The sequence below is a fragment of the Centruroides vittatus genome, unplaced genomic scaffold (genome assembly GCF_030686945.1).
Source record: "Centruroides vittatus isolate TY-2023 unplaced genomic scaffold, ASM3068694v2 scaffold_386, whole genome shotgun sequence".
NCBI classification, from domain to species: Eukaryota; Metazoa; Arthropoda; class Arachnida; order Scorpiones; family Buthidae; genus Centruroides; species Centruroides vittatus.
In genome coordinates this window covers 9119434-9137647 of record NW_027122706.1, presented here as the reverse complement: position 1 = coordinate 9137647, position 18214 = coordinate 9119434, and the positions used below count along the sequence as shown (strand labels likewise).

The 18214-nt window shown below is 25.0% G+C and overlaps 1 protein-coding gene across 6 annotated transcripts in view; it reads right to left on the bottom strand.

Moving 5' to 3' along the window:
- The window catches only part of Dys (Dystrophin), a 514896-nt gene that overhangs the window by 234046 nt on the left and 262636 nt on the right, over positions 1-18214 (bottom strand). For 5 of the 6 annotated variants that reach the window (XM_067286836.1, XM_067286830.1, XM_067286833.1 and 2 more), the window contains 11 exons: positions 16797-16953; positions 15117-15289; positions 13858-14073; positions 12911-13024; positions 10386-10529; positions 9449-9628; positions 7173-7383; positions 3432-3535; positions 3178-3330; positions 2693-2854; positions 1306-1434 (listed from right to left, as the gene is read on the bottom strand). In XM_067286836.1, the coding sequence (XP_067142937.1) occupies positions 1306-1434; positions 2693-2854; positions 3178-3330; positions 3432-3535; positions 7173-7383; positions 9449-9628; positions 10386-10529; positions 12911-13024; positions 13858-14073; positions 15117-15289; positions 16797-16953 (1743 nt within the window). Of the gene's footprint in view, positions 1-1305; positions 1435-2692; positions 2855-3177; positions 3331-3431; positions 3536-7172; positions 7384-9448; positions 9629-10385; positions 10530-12910; positions 13025-13857; positions 14074-15116; positions 15290-16792; positions 16954-18214 lie in introns of all 6 variants that reach the window. The other variant, XM_067286831.1, reaches the window with a different exon arrangement.

Below are 18214 nucleotides of genomic sequence, written 5' to 3'. Positions count from 1 at the left end.
ATGATTTTAGAGTTGATATTCATAATGCTGAAGTTAATCTAACATAAAACTTTTAGTTGTTTAATATTTTGTTTAAATTGATAAGGTGTAGTGAGGACCTACTTTATAGGAGAATTCACTTATTGTAATCTCAATATATAATCTGATGATAATAACTGATTAATAACATTAAGCAGGATCAGTAAATAAGTAACATTCTGGTTTTATTGATTAACATTAAAACAATTAAAACATATATAACTTGAAAATTTATTACATATAATCATTATCATTAATTAATGGCAATTCATCTATTGTTGTTTGCCTACTGATTTTTGGTGTACCATCTTTAAAAGTGGCTAGAATGTAACTGAAATCAGAAATGTCAGCAATTGGAACTATCATACTGTGAATTAGCAACAATTAAAATTATTAATGTTTAATATTTTGGTTTGATTTGATTTGATGGCATAGTTTAATGCTGTAAAGACTTCTTGAGCCAAACAATGCCAAGCAGTTGGTAATTCTAAAACACACAAACCGTACAGGCAATATATATATGACCAACCACAATAGCACTTAAAATATAAATAACAACATAAACAAGCTTGTTGGCTCTTGGTTGTTATGTTTTAAACTATTTTTGTCTTTGAAATGAAATTTACTTTAAGACAAAACTCATGTTTATTGGCTCTCTCTTTTCTGTTGCTTTATCAGAAATTATAATGCAGAATATAAAATCTAGTATTTTTTTGTTCCAATCATTCTTCATTTTCTGCTGATGTATCTTAAATTTTGATTTGACCTGAGAATTTGTAAATTTTCTAGATTGTAAAAGATAACATTGATTTAAATTATGATCCCAATATCAATGAAGTCATTGACTATTCTGACCCACTACTGCATTCTTTTTAAAATTTATAAGTACTTAGTTACATTGTATAGTAATATGTGACGTATACATCTTAATCTTAAAGACTGTATGTAATGTATAATATTAAAGCTACAAGAAATTAAAAACATTTTGTCATATCAATAAGAAAATTAATAAATATAATCTCTCTATACACCAGAATTTAAAATAATTAAAAAATTAATAATTGCACAATTATAGAATTTGATTAGATTTTAAACAATAAATAAAGAGCATAGAATGATTCAATAAAAAATTATTTAATCATAGGATAAAAAATATTGAAACTATACAATGTCTTGCTATTTAATCTTCATTTAATATATTAAATTTATTTACAATTAATTAATTCACAGAGTTAATGGAACATCACCATAATAAAATTTTTAAAAAGTAAATCACTTTAAATATACCTTAATAAGAGTAAGTTGTTCTTCTAAACGTGATGCTGCTTCTGTACGACCCTGTGTCTCATAATGTTTGATATGTTCATTCAAATCTTTAATATCATTTTCCTTATCAGCAAACTCTATTTGTAATTGCTGAAATAACAATTAAACAATAATTTCAATATATCTATCTTCTAAAACAAGAAAATTATAACAAAAATTATGTGAATAATCAATAGTTTATTACATCATATTCTTTTGTTAATTCATTAAGTTTTTGTAATTTATAAATATAAGTCTGAATTTAGGTAATCATATTCAATAATAATAATAACAATAGGGAATGCTTTATTCGCAGTGTAGTTTGACAATATTTTTGCTGTGTGAGTATGCTGAAAAAAGTTGTATAATTAAAATGATAACTATATTCTACAGTTGTAAAAAGGATAATTTCAGAATTATACAGTTATTACTATTTACATCTGATATAGAAATCAGTCCCTGACCTTTGCAGAGATCTTCACAGAAAAGGGGTCATCCACCATTAACATATTCAAGAATGAATTCAACCAAGGAGGACAGAATGTTAATTCAAACAAAATTAATATCATTTTCAAGAGTAGCTTAGAGGAATATGTGTATAGGAAGATCAAGATATACAAGTTTCAAATGATGAGGTTGCTGATGCAGAATCTGCTACTATTAGGAGACTTGAGTTGAGCTGGTCAGCTGTTCTAAAACTGTTTTTAGAAACATTCAGCTTTCAGTTTCTAATTATTACTTAATAACTGACCTTACTACTAATTTGGTTAAGGATTCATCTAATTTTGCAAATAAGACTAATAAGTTGAATACTTTCTTTTCTAAATCATCAAACCCAGAGGCTAACACTGATATTTCAGTGATAGACCTCTGGAATAGAACTCTAACTTGATATATACTTCTAATGAGATTACTGGGCAAATGATTTTAATACAGAAAGTTTTACATTTTGAGAAAGGTTGTTAATTGAAAGAATAATTTCAAAAAATGGAGATCAGAGTTAAAAATTTAGAATTTCAATCCAATAAATTAAAGACTGATAAGGAATGCATGTATTTTAAATAGGGAACTAAATAAGAAAATAAGACTGATAAAGAATGCATGTGATTAATTAATAATTTCAATCATAATAACATTATATTACATTATAAACAACTTTCTTAGGTGGGTAATTATAAAAATTTAAAATTTCTTCTTAAAATGTATTCTAAATATGATTATAATTCTAAAGCTGGTCCCTTCGATAGGCCTAAAAACATTTCTTGAATTAAAAAAACTATTTGTTTTCCTTAAAAAATAACTGTTTTTATTGCATTGATATTTAAACATGATAGCATTACAAAACTTCACAATAAAATCAAATACTTACAGAAACTTCTTCTGGAACATCTTGAGCTGAAATGTCATTATCTAAACGATTCTGTAGTACAGTATCAATATGAGAAATCCACCCTTGAAGATTTAAAATTTTCCTTTCACACTGTTGTGCTTGAACAATACTGTTTTCTAAAACTTGTTGACGTTCATGGCCCTAAACATTTTATATTTTATTATTATTTTAATAAACCTTTAAAAATCAGAAAAAAATCAAATAAAAACTCTTTAAACAAAAATTTAAAATATTTCTGAAAGTGATGATTAAATACCCAAATCAAATATAAAGACAAAATTCTGAAAATCTTAAATTTTTTTTTTCATTTTAATTTTAAAAATTGTTTTTATTTTAAAATTACTCAGGTTTAACAGAATTTCAAATATCAATTAAAACAAAAGATTTAAAAATAATAAAAGTAATTTATTTTATTAGAACAATTATTTATTATAATTATTAATAAAATTAATTTCTATTTTTACCCTTAAAGTTAGTTCTTTCCATTTATGATTGACTTTTTGAAGTTCTTCTTTAATGTAATCAGTCATAATACTTTGATCTATCAGAAACTGACCAAGATTTTGAATTCTTGGTATCCTATCTGGTGGATGATGTCTTAAATAATTCTCCAAATCCTATAAATAACAAATTTTATAATAAAATAAATATTAATATGTGCTTTACAGATATTAATATATTTTGAAATCTAAAAAAAATTTTGAAAAAGTGCACTAACATCTAAATTTTCAGACATTTCTTCTGCATCAGCAGCAGATTCAGGAGATCGTTTCAATTTCTTTTCTAATCTTTCTAACCAATCTCTTTCTGTCATCATTAGATCTGGTTTTTAAAAGTTAAAGTTTTAACAATATTAATTCTTCATATTTTATATTATTTACACAATATATTATTACATTTTGACAATTTTGAAGAGTGACAAATTATTCAAAATAAAAAGTATTTTTATTTTCTAGATATTTGGCATAAAATTTTATCTTAATCATTTTTCATTCCGAGAATTTTTCATACCAAAAAATTCAGAATCAGAACAGATATAGTTTATTACATCTTTTAATCTCATTTTTTTTAAATGTAAACATATTTTCAAGTAGAAATCAAGTTTTTAAAATTAATTTTAATTCATTTTCAAAACCATTTTCTTATTAAGAAACAAAATTGCAAATAAAGTTCATTTATTCTGATTACACATTACTCAAGATGATTTACATATATCATTTACACCCAAGGTGTCTGTAAATGATTGATACACTTGCAAGAATAAAATAGAAAACTACAAAGTATACTCACAAATAACAGGTAACTCGGAGATTTCAAAACGGAAGTGTATCACCATATTACCTATCCTACACCAGAATTTGCTACTTTCAGAAATTGCATCTATCACAGAGAAACTTTAGCATAATTAAGTAAGCAAAAACAAATTTATGCATCAGTGTTCAGCAGGCCTTCAGAAGACTGTTCCTCAAGCACTGATACAAAGATATGAGTGAAGAGGTTGTAGAACACTGTCAATGAAATTAATTATCTGGATATGCTGAAAAATTGATTTAAGCTGCAAAACATGACATGTTCATCTTCAAAAAGATGGAGTGCCTCCTCATTTTCACTGAAATATCTGCAAATTCCTAAATGTCACACTACTAAATCACTGGATTAGGAGAGGTGGAGTTGCAGATGAAGACATCTCCTAGCTTTCCTGATTTCACTTTATTTGACTTCTTTCTGTTGGATTATGAAAAGAAAAGTGTTTGTGCCACTTCTATCAATGAATATTAATGAATTTTAAGTTGAGAATACTAGTAGCTATCAAGACAACTGACAAGAACATGTTGAAAAGAGTATGGAATGAGCTAGATTAAAGATTGACATTTGTTAGGCCAAAGATGGAACTCATGTTGAACATCTTTACTATGTGTAAAACTTTCAAAGTTGTCATTCAACTGGTTACAACTGTTGTAATACTTATTTTGGTATAAGAAATTAAAAATGTATCAATCATTTACAGACATCCTGTATGATATATATGTTAATATATAGAAATATACACATGAATATATAAGATTTCAATCTGATAATAAGATATAAATCATCTCAAAAAACCTTAAACAGAATAAATGACGACTCCTTGAACTTTATCATTAACATTAAGAAATATTAATCTGCTAATAAAGTCAACAGTATCAAAAGAATCATTTTCTGTAAATACATCAAATGAAATATAACAATAAATACTAACTCTCTTAGGAAACAAACACAGCTAAATATTTTATACTTGATCATAACTAATTAAAATATTAATAAATGTTTCTCTGCCAGAAAAGTACAAGGGTTGTCCAGAAAATATAGAATGTTTATGCATAGCATTCTGTGCAGGTAAATGACTGCCATCGATTCAAGGTCAATTTGTTCTCTGATGTAACTTAGTGCACACAGTTTTGATAACAGTGGGCTTATATCATTACTGTTTTATCAAGAGTTAAAATGTGTACGAAAATTGAAAACCCCATCAAATGCAGTGTTATTTTGTTTTCTAAACACAAAGAAATTTTGTCCTATAGAAATTCATAAACAAATCACTAAAGTGCATGGTGATCACATTATGAACAAAGAAAGTGTGAGAAAATGGTGTTTAATGTTTAATCAAGAAAGATAATGCATGACAACACTCTGCAGCAGCCACTCAAAGATATGCTTCAGAAATTTGACTGGAACCTTTTCGATCACCAACCATATAGTCCTGACCTCATCCCCAGTGACTTTTACCTCTTTCCCAATCTGAAAGAGTTTTTGGTGGATTTCGAGTGTTTTGGAATGGATGACAAGGTAAAAGAAGATGGGCTGAAAACTGGCAATGGATGTCTAGGATGAAGAAATCCAAAAACTAGTGTTGCGCTACAAGAGATTAAATTGTAATAGTGACTATGTAAAAAAAAACTATTCTAGTACTAATTGCTTAACAAAACATTTTTCCTAGTATTACTGTTTTTCCCTTTTTATAGCCATATGTTCTTTCTTTTCTGGATGTCCCTCATATTTATTAATATTTTCATTAGTTTACCAATCAAATACTTTCTAATACAGTAAGACCTCGCTTAATGCTGCTTCGATTAATACTGATTTGATATAACACAGTCTGCTCAAAGTCTAAAAAAGCTCAAAATTTATGCTGATTAAAATTATCATGGCACTGCGTTGATTTGTATATAATATGATTATTCCCAAACACAAACCAATCAGCAAAAGGGAGTAATTCATCTATACTTCCCTTTAAATCTATGTTTGTTTAGTTCAATTTTGGAAAAAATATAACATCATGGATGCCATAGGCAATATTGACTTCACTTGGCAAGAATTAACTGATAAATGCATAAATGGAGTGTGGAAGAAGGTATGGCCAAAGGTATCCAAGAATTCTCAACTAGAAGAGCCTATTGTTGACCAAATTGACAACCTAATCAATACAGCAGGACTTCGAGATGTAAATGAGCAGGATATTGAGGAGTTACTGCAGGTTTCTAGTGAGAGCCTTACCAACAACCTTCAAGAACTGGCAGAACAAGGAATTCCTGTAGAACTGGAAAATAGTGAATCTGAAAACAAGAACCCAAAGAATTTCTCTATACATTTCCTTAATAAAAATTTGGTAAAAATAACAGAAATTGTTAATCAAATTGTAGCAAATGATCCAGATTTTGAAAGGAGTGCAAAAGCAAGACGAGGCATTCTGGATGCGATCTCTTGCTACTGACATCTGCTTAAGGAAAGGAAAAAAAAATGCAACAAATCTCACTAGAAGACTTCATAGCAAAAAAATCAAGGATTTCAGAAGAGCCTGAAACTTTATCACAAAAAATGAACTTTACATTTCTGTGTGCATATGTTTATGTGTTATTTAACATATATTATTATGCATATTAACATAAAAATAACTTCAAAATATAGTAAAATCTGTTTATTTTTGGTCACTGGTTCCCCTTTCCCTATTTACTCTGTGTTAAAATGATCTTGTTTAACACTGTTTCATTCAGTGCTTTGTCATCTAGGAATGTATCCCCCATGTTAAGCGGGGTCTTACTGTACTTTAATTTTTGTATAAGTAGATATTGTTAAGCAAATCATCAGCTATTTTTTGTATTTAATTTATGACTTTTTACACAGAAAAGTTAAAAACAAGAGAAAATTCAGGCCATTATTTCAGTCAATTAATATAATCTAAATTTGTACCTATGATAAAATAAATTTAAAATATTTTGTTAAATTGTTTTCTTTAAATATAATGAATGCAAAATATACATATATGCTTACAAAATATGTGCATACTATTATATATAATCAATCAATTTATGTTAAATTCAAAAGTAAAAACAACAACAGTTATTAAAATAAAAATATTTTTTAAAAGCTGTATAAATATATAATATATAAATTTTTATAAATTAATAAATTTGTTACATACTATGAAATTCTGCATATTTAGATGATGCTTGTTTATATTTTTGATAAAATTCCTGAGCTTTTTTCATTATATCATTCCACTTCTTTTTTAAATTTGAAAATTCTGCAATCATTTCTTCTGAATTATTAGTCGATGACTTTGAAATACTTTCAACAACATCAGATAATTGCTGATAAATAGAATTTTTTGTTTCCAGTTTTTCTTTAAAATTCTAAAAATACATATAAACATAATATATATTTTTATATTAAAAGTATCTGAATAGCAAACTATGCAAAGTGATTCATTATCAAAATTTATTATACAAATATATTTCAAAAATGCTTTTATCTTTCTTATGTAAACAAAATATAAATTCATAAGAACGTGATTTCTTAAATTGTTAAATTTAACCAAATTTTATCATCTATCAATATTTAACATTTTTAAAATATTTTTCTTTTAATATTATAGATAGTAACTAATATGGATTTTAGTGTTGTGTATTCTTGATCAGTAAACATTTTCAGACTATTCATCTACCATGAGCATGACATTTGAAGAAAAATTTTCTTGAATGTTCAAATAGTATCTTCAATGAAAAAATTGCAATTTATCAGATTAAGATTCTTTATGATATAATTTCAAACATTCCAAATACAATGTAAAAATTCAGTAAGGTATTCAAAAGTTTCAAATAGAGCATAAACTACTGAGTCTTCAAAACAAAGATTCTTATAATCAATTGCATCTTTTGAGTGCAGTGTGAATTTAGAGTTGCCAACTCTTAATCCCAGCTGACCCAGAGATATGATAAAAGAACAAAATTCAAATTAGGCAATAAACAATATTATTATATACATATATATACTTGTGATATTGTCATATGTAAATAATCTTAAACATTTTTAAAACATGTCCTGATCTTTTATCTAGAAATACAATTGTAAGGCATTGTATGAGCCTGTGAGTAATGCATGGGTTGAAAGAATATTTTCATGTCTTAAAGAATGCATGTCTTAACAATGTTTAAGACAGGTCCTGATTTTTCTGTAGTCTCTGTTGATTCTCTTAAATTTGGTAATATATCTTTAATACTATTTATTTCATCATACAATTGGTTTTCATTAATATTTACATTTAGTAACTCAGATAACTTTAATACATCTTCATATATCAAATCATACTTTTTATATTCAATAATGCTATGGGAACTTCAAAGATTTCTATAGAATTATTAAAATTATAGAATTTTTCTATATATAATGAAGTTCTTTTGTAAGTTTCTTGAATCTCAGTATAAACTTCTGTTGTAGAGGAATAGAAAGAGTTTAAAGAGAGCTGAACTTTACTCCAAAAAAAATTATAATTAAGGCTGAAATATAATATATTTATTTTTTCTAAAAATTCTATAAAATGTTCTGGATTAAAACTGAAATACCATATATCTCGGCGGATAAGACAATAGTTATTACATAAAAAATGGCCCCAAAAATCCGGGGTCATCTTATAGGACAGATACAAAAAAATTAGATTGAAATTTATATAAATTAAAACTATTATAAAAAGACAGGCAAACTGTAATTATTTACTAGAAGAGAGTAGGGTATGTGCACAAAATAGAATAGCCCATAGGATGTTTTTGTAAATAATCAAGGTCATTACTCGAATGCCTGAATGCCCGAATTAGTGCACGTTTGCAAAAATTGCCAGATGCAAGAAAATAAAATTTGTTTATTCGAAAAATTACAAATAGGACATAATTCCATATACGCTATACAGCATTATTATTCAAATAATGATTGCTGATCTAAACTAAATTCATAGGCCATTGATAGTTTGGGTGTTGTCTTATAGGACAGATATATGCTAAAACTATAAAACTTCGCAAAAATTTATACATTGTCTTATCTAAAGGTCATCTTATCTGCAGAGATATACGGTAATTGAATTAATTAAGTAATTATAATTATTCAAGCTAATAAATGAATTTTGTAAAACTGGATTATAAGTAGACTCATCTTACCAACTGTTAATGACATATCTTCCTGTAATCTAAATACACATATCACATTAAATGAATTAACCAAATTCTAATTTAATGTTCTTCAAAATTTAATATTTCACTAAAAATTAATAATTCTCTATCTAAGTTGCAATGATGTTACATTTATAATAAATTATATAATGATTTTAAAAATTTGTTCATTTATATCAATATAATAGAATTACTATTACACATATTATTTTCTAAAATTTAAGTAATTTCTTTTACAATAATATAAAAAAATAATAACCTGCAACTTTTTAACTTTTTGCTGCAATTCAATTGAAGTCTTTACCACTGAATCTTGATGGAGCTCTTTTTCTGCATTAATAACCCAATCAGAAAATTCTTTAATTCTTATAAGTATATTTTGACTTCTGTTTAATGCATCTTGTAAAGTCTGATTTTTTTCATGTGCCAGCTTTACTATCTATATTAAACATTTCAAATAAATTAATAAAATTTATTATATTAATTATAATTTTCATAAATTTTACATATATCTATTATTCCTATAGTTTAAAAAAAAAAAAAAAAACAGTTTCAAATGAAAGGATATAAATGTATATATTATTAGAGTCTATTTATTATTTTCAGAACTACAATAGTTCCATATTATATATTTAGACACTAATAGTTCCTGAATTAAATGATGTATACATAGGATTATACCATGATTTATAAATAAGAAAAAATTTAGTTTAATTTCAAATTAATCTTATAAAATTTTAAATTATTTGTGTAGTTAAAATATAATTATATTCACTTTTTAAATTCAACTTAACAATGTAGATTAAAAACAATATAAAGCACAAAAGAAACTGTTTCAACCAAATAGACTGCTAGTAAAATATTAAATTTTTATAGTTTTTCAATTTTACTTTTCCTTTTTTTGTGTAATTTTTATACTTAATTATATTATAAAACTACAGTTTTTTATATAACTGTCATTTCAATTCAAATATAAAAAATACTGTTTTAACTTTTGCAATTAATATTTAAAATTTTAGTCTATTTAAAGAAATAAACTTAAGATTACTATTAATAACTTAATAGTAATCTTAAGTTCAAAGAAATCTTCATTAAGTTCATCTTAAATCAAAGAATTAAATATTCTTTATTACTTATTTTTCTTTTATTTTAAATATTTACATTAAAATATAAAAAATAATATTAATTTTTATTACCTTTTCCCAATTGCAATTCAACTCAGAAAGCTGCTTTCTTAATTTAGTTCCAAACTCTGTTTCTGCATTTTTCAATAATTCTTTTCCAGATGAATTAATGCTATCCAAATTTGGCTGTAGTGTTTTGATATCCTCTTGTAAAGCCTATAGAAATGTATTTATTTAAGAATATAATGTTTATTTTTTGATAAGAAAATTATGAGTTTTTATTTTTTAATCCTATTTATAATATTTATAATGATATTTTTAAGTTCAAAAAGTAAAATAGCATTAACCAGTCTTATGATCAAATAGTTATCAGTTATCTTATTTCTTGAAAATAGTCCTTAATAACATTACCATCATGTCTAAACTTCTAATGTAAAGTTACTTATAGATTTATATCTATCAGTATTTCTAAATCAATCAATCATACAAATACATAAATCACAAAAGAATTTGACTTATAAATTTTTCTAATAAATACGATATATCAATTTTCTACCTGAAATTAATTCATCTAGTAACAATTACACTATCATAATACAAAAATAATATTAGTTATAAACTCTAAAAAAATAAACATTAATAATCAAACTTCTAAATATTAATCATAAAATTTGATAATAAAACAGCACATAATTAAAATATGTGGTAGATTTATATCTACTAATATTATAAATTTCTCATTTACCTATTAGAAATTTGTAATCATCAAATTCCATTAAATTCAGTATCATAAACATATTAAAACATATCAATATACTGCTTACTTAAGGCAACCAAAATAAAATGTTTATTCCTCAAACTGTTTTGGCTTTCTTGAAGCCATCTTCAAATATTGAAATGAGAGTAGTTACATATTCTAAAATGGAATACATTATGAAATTATTTAATTTCAAAAATTTATAATTCAAACATTAAAATTTTCATTTTCTTTGTAAAATAATGAAACCAAGTTTACAAAATTTAATACATTTCAGTGGATTCTTTCAATGATTTAATAATTAAAATAATAAAACTTAATTATGAATAAACAGTTAATTTGATGTTTTTTTAATTAAAAAGATATCAATTGTTATTACTTTTCTTTTCATATAAAAACACTTGAATTCTGTGATTTCTGACAATTTAAAATTTTGTAAAAAGTTACTAAAAGAATACTAAATAAAATTTAATATTCTTGTATAAATGTATCTTCTGTACATATTCTATAACAACTGAATCAAAATTTGAATTTTTTATTACAATTTTTTGTATCATAAAAGTTCAGCTGTAGTCACTATTGGGACAAAATTCTAAACTGACATTAGAATTAGTAGAATCAGGAATAATGTTGCATAACATCAAAATCGCCACTTGGCAATACTTTTATTATTAAAGTGATGACAAAAATATAATATTGGCAATAAAAACCCTACTCCATTTATTTCAACATTCAATTACGAATTAAATTACAAAGCATGCTTCAGAAAAAATAGCAGAATGTCAAGCTCCTGTACAATGAGAGAAGTTCCATGTACCATATACCTAGAAATGGCATGACATCATGCAGAAAAGCAGATTGAGAACTGAAGGCACTATTCATGTAATGTTACCCAGCATTTCCAGATTTGAGATTTTTTTATTGACTGACAGAAAACTTGGGAAATTTTTTCAGATGATATTTTTTCACTTTGATCTTTTTTCAGTGGACTAAAGCATAAAAATTTTGGCATGACAGAATTTGTGAAATACTGTTTAAGCTTTGTGATCAAATGTGTTATTCAAAATTATTTATTAAAAAATTATTCAAAAATGATTCCTATATCTAAGTGACAACTTAAAATGTTACTTTTGCTTTGCAGACTCCAAACTGATAAGGTTACCAGCACTTGCATTAATTAGTAAGTAAAACTGATGGCAATAAATAATTTGAAGTGGTAAAAAATTTAAAATTGCCAAAATGGTTGATGATTTTTTAAAAATTTACCAGAGCAACCCGTGTAGAACATAAGTTAGCTATTACATACACAGAGTTAAAACTGCATTCTTAAACTGCAACTTAGGAATTATTTATTTATAGTTATAGTTTGTAATGCAATATAATGTAAAATACATTGTTTACATATATATTTATTAATGGGAGAATAAAAAAATTATGTAATAATTATTTTAAAATTAATTAATTATTATATCTGTTCATTACATTTGTTAATTTAATAAAATAAATTATTTAAAATATATATTATCAAAATTTAGTGTATGATGATAAAACAATATTATATTATTACAGGTCAACATGATTTATTTCATGCCATTTAAAGCATGAATTACATTTTGTAATTAATTTTGATAGATTATGAAATAACAAATATAATTATCAGTCATTAAAAAAAATAATTTATAAATCAATTATTAACAAATAACAACCGATGAAATATAATAAAATAGGGGATTATCCCTGTTGCAGGGGGTTGTACAAAATTGACTTATAAATTTTCGTATTATTAAAACATTAACTAGGTTATTAATATTTAACCGATAAAACAATATTATATACTAACAGTGCTCTGTTCCAATTGTGCTTGTAATGTTTCAATATTCCCAAGAGCAGCATCCTCTGCATTTAAAAATACAGTAACTTCTTCCATCCAACTTGACAATCCATCCATTTCTTCCTGTATTAAAACATTATACAAGTTATTTTAAATAAATTGTGTAAATTAGCACCATCTTTCAAACTAAATAAATAAAGCTAACTTTCTTCAAAAGCCAAATTTATTTATTACAATCAAAATGTTTTCAATTTAATTTTGATCATCTTCAGCTCAAAATCACAAATTTTTCAAAACAAAATGTATATTAAAAAGTTAACATAAAGTGAAACATAACATTAATATTGATATTCAATTTATATTAACTTCATAACAAATATTCTGTTTCCAAAAATTTGTGATATCAACATGAAGATGACCTGAAATAGGTTGAAAACATTTTGGTTGTAATAAGTGAATTTGTCTAATCCAGCAACTTCAACCTTTAAATTTCCGGTACAAACGACGAAAATTAACAGAAAAAACTAACGTTTTCGAATCTCCATCGAGATCTTCCTCAGGTTCGTTAATGGAATGTCATGAGAATAGAACTCTAGAACGTTAGTTTTTTCTGTTAATTTTCGTCGTTTGTACCGGAAATTTAAAGGTTGAAGTTGCTGGATTAGACTTTATATGTACCGGTAGTCACGGGTGAAGTTTGTTTTTAAGTGAATTTGACTTCCTAAAAAAAACAGCTTCATTTATATAATTTACTTTATAACATTAATTCTTATAGATAAAGTAGATGCCACTTATTGCTTTTTATTTTATTTTGTAATCTGTTTTATTTCTTGTAATTATTATATCAATGAGATTAAACAATTTATAAATTTCATTTAACATATGAGAAATGAAGTAAAAAATGAACATTTGGATATTATAAGTAAATAAATTTTTTAATAAAAATACTGTATAACCTGTAATTGTTTCAACTGAAATATTGTAGTCTCTAATTTTCCTTGAATTTCCTCAATTAAAGAAGTAACATTTGACCAACGTTCATTTAAATTATGTAGTTTCTTTTCCATATCTGAAATCCAAATTGCTCCATCTTCACTCTGTAGCAGTTGTTCAGCAGTACAGTTTACATCTTGAAGATTTGCTTCTTCTTCAATAACTGTTGTTTGAATCTCCTAAAGAAAAATAAAAATATTTATTATTGTATCATTTAGTTTACCTGTTTCATGATTACAGTTCTTGAAGAAACTTGGTCGACTCAAAATAATTATCCAAAAATACTTTTATAATCGGTGTTTTTTTAAAAAAGTTTTTTTAAAGATTGATTCAGAATGAGTTTTCTACATGTATTTAAATATCCTAAATTTTATTTGGTTTTTATCAAATAAATTAAATTATATTATTGTTTACTCAATAACATAATTTGAAACTTTAGTTTACAGTATAATCTTGTTAAATATAATTTTATTGAATTTCAATATGTAACTGTAAACAAGAATATTCATAAACTTTTAATAAAACTTTTTATTAATATTATTGTTTTTATTTATGATTATTTTATTTTCATGTAAAGTAACATTTAAAGCACTTATGATACTTTTTACATAAAAACAATGCACACCACTCATACCAATTACAAAGAACAAAATAAATTGTTTTGTAACTTTGGTATTTTGTGAAACTGTGTCCTTTTCGTATTTGACATATTAAGCACTAACTTTATAGTGTATTTTGAAGACACATGGCAATTTTCATCTTTATCTTTTAGTTGGTACGGTACATCGTTTTTTCTGTACGCGTTTCGGGCTGTCTTCGCCCCTCTTCAGCCAACTTGTACTTTCTCTTTGTGTCCATAGTCTTGATGTTGACTTCTTTGCATTTTATTTGATGAATAACAACTAAATAAGATAAAGATGAAAATTGCCATGTGTCTTCAAAATATACTATAAATTTAGTGCTTAATATGTTTTGTAACTTATATGATGTAAAAAAAATGGCTCTTTCACTTGATGAAGGCCCCTTAAAGTGGCTGAAAACATTTGTGCTTCCATTATATTTTAATGCTCTGAAGTAAGTATAAGTGGTATGTCTGCTTTTAATCAACTGTTCCAGCTTCTGAGAGTGTTTAGATAAACTCTGCTTTTTATGTAAAATCAATTAACAAATTAATGAAAAATATTTTTATTCATAATATATTTTTAAATCAAAATGAACTTACTTTAAATTTTTGTAACTGTTCTTTCATATTTTCTAAACTGGAAACTTTCCATTTTTCAGATTTTAAGACATCTTGAACTGATTTTAACCAATTATCAAGTGCTTCTACGGCATCTACTAATTTTGAAGGTGGTGACTGTTGAATTGCTTTTTCTAAATTACTTTCTAAACTATCTGAAATTTTCATATAAAAATCATTTTCAGAAAATAGAAATTCATTTTTAGTTATTTGTTAATTTTAAGATATAATAAAGCTCATTAAATATTTAAGAAATTTATTTTATTTCAATACATTTTTGCTAAAAACATTACATTTTGAAAATAAATTGTCATCATCTTATTTATTATAGAAAACAAGAGAATAGATAAAGCTATCCCCTTTATCTGCTAAAAGAGTTCTTAAGATCAGAGATGTATGCATTCTCAACTATGGAAAAGTGTGACTAGCATTAGACTCTTATCTTTTTCATTTGGGCTTAATACTCCTTTGAAAGCATATGAGTAAAAATTAGCCAGATGGAAACAGAAACTTAAGAAAATTCCAGTATATGCCAATACACAAATCTATACCATTCCGCACACCAATCAGGCATTATATTGCATAAGCCATAATATTGTTATAATTATAATTATGCAAATAAATAAATAACAAATAATTATACATTATTTTGCATAAAAACATCAACGAGTCAGCAATATCTAATCTTTAGCATAATATATAATTTATAATATGAGCTAAGTTAATTATATAACAGGTACATTGAGTAATAAGAGATCTATGTTCAATGAAACTTAGTAATATAATTTCTTTGAAATAGCAATTAAATTATGATTCTAAATAGCATTTCAACTCAGAATTTCACTGTAATGTGATCAGAATATGTACCAGCAAAAGTTCAAACATATAAATTTATTGGTCCAGTCATATTTGGAAATCGTTGACAGAATGAAATTCTGAAAATACCTAAACTGGTTTAATCAATTTAGAAACAAACATTAATGTTTTTTACTGTTTATTTGTACACAGACTATCTGGAAAGTAGATTAATTACAAAAATATTCTTATAAAATATTGTTAAACTTAATGACCATTTCATTACTAAGAGAAAAAATGTAGTTGAAAATTAATTTAAAAATAAATATTTGTATATTATATTTTATCTATTACCATAAAAATAACCAATTTTATTTATAACTTTTAAAACTTAACATCTAATATGAAAGATGAACCTATAAATCAAGTTATGCAAAAATCAATATTCATTAATATTGATTTGAAATCAATATTCATCTATTTGAAATTTTATCAGTCTATTATGAATATATAATATGTCCTTATAACAACATCTTCTAACCTGATTACCGATGTTAATAAACACTTCACCCTCAACGAACTCAACAGTTTGAAGTTGTTCCAAGGAAAGGCGTTCTGAGTTTGGAATCCTGTTTTTTGAATTAACCTGAAGCAGACCTCGGGTGAGGCTGAAAACATTTGTTCCCAAAAATTAAGCATTACCAAAGAAAAAGGTTTGTTGAGGGTGAAGTATGTCCATATATTCTCATTCATTTATTTTTATTTATATTTCTTACATTGAATCTTATCAAAATCTTTCAACCATATGATATTTAGCACTGAAATATTAAACATTTAAAATCTATTTTAACAGTAAACAATACATACATAAACTTTTAGTAACTGACTCCCACTGCTGAATAAATTGTTCCACTTCTTTAAATAAATCTGATGAGGTAGTAATTGAATGCATTTGAAGATTTCTTGATTCATCTTGTAAACTGGTAACTTTTTCTTCTTGATTTTTAATTGAATGAAGTCTTAACTAAATGCAAATAGATATAAATTTTAACATTATTCAAACAATAAAATAGTATTTGTAATTTATATACCTTCAAACCTATTCATCATGCAAAAATCAATATTCATTAATATTTGAAGTAAAACATTATTCAAATTTTGTAAGTAAAAAAACAACTAGAATTTATATAAATTATATTAATCAAGCTAGCTTTCATTATCATACAATAAATTCTAAAAGCTATCTTTAGAAGTTTAATAACAAAAAAAATAATAAAGTTTTGAAATTCCTAATTTCAAATGTAAGCAAAGGTAACACTTAAAACATAATTACTATACTGGAAAAAATGTTCATAGTACATTTACTTCATAAAATTATTTTAGGTTTTTCTATCACATAAAAATATAATTATGTAATGCTATATTGACATTTTTTAACTTGCTCCAGCCATATTATGAGATTATCAGGAATTTTGGACTTGACTCTCAGCCAAATTCCCAATATAACAAGAATCGAATTCATTCACATTTAAATGTCATTAAACTAAAAATACATCAGTCAATCAGAGCAAATAAACATTGTGAGAACAATTTTAAAGCTTGATTAAAATCATAATAATTATGCCCTTGCTTTACTTTAACCAGAAACAATGTCTCCAAATATAGACCTTATACGGCATTCAACTAATAAACAGTGTGAAAAAATTCCAACAGTTTTTGCTTATTCCTTGAGTTAATAATTTCTATACCTTAAATTATTAAATATTGATTATATATTGAAATGTACATATATCTTACTAATGTTAAAGTTATAGTTACCTAAATGCCATAAAATACTCATGAAAATAGATGCTCTCAAATGGTGCAGTGAGAAATTAATCTATATAATTATGTCAAACTTTTAATTATGCATATATATAATTAGACAATTTAGCTATAAACATATTTGCCTTATTTAAAGTCATCCTAGTTTATCTTTCAATTCTAGTCAATATTTTCTAAAAATGCTTTTAAAATTAACATCTAATTTATTAAAATTTAGTAAATATAAAAATTTAAAATTTTTAATCATATTAGTATGATAATATACACACACACACATACACACACACACACATACACACATACTGAATAATACATACAAAGATCAGGTTGAAAATGTTTGTAAGACAATAAATATTGGTTCTCAGAAGTGTAAGGTGTGTGTGTCAAATTATTCAAAGAATCTGAGTGTTTATTGAATAATACATACATAATAATAAGTGCATCAATATTCAACACTTATG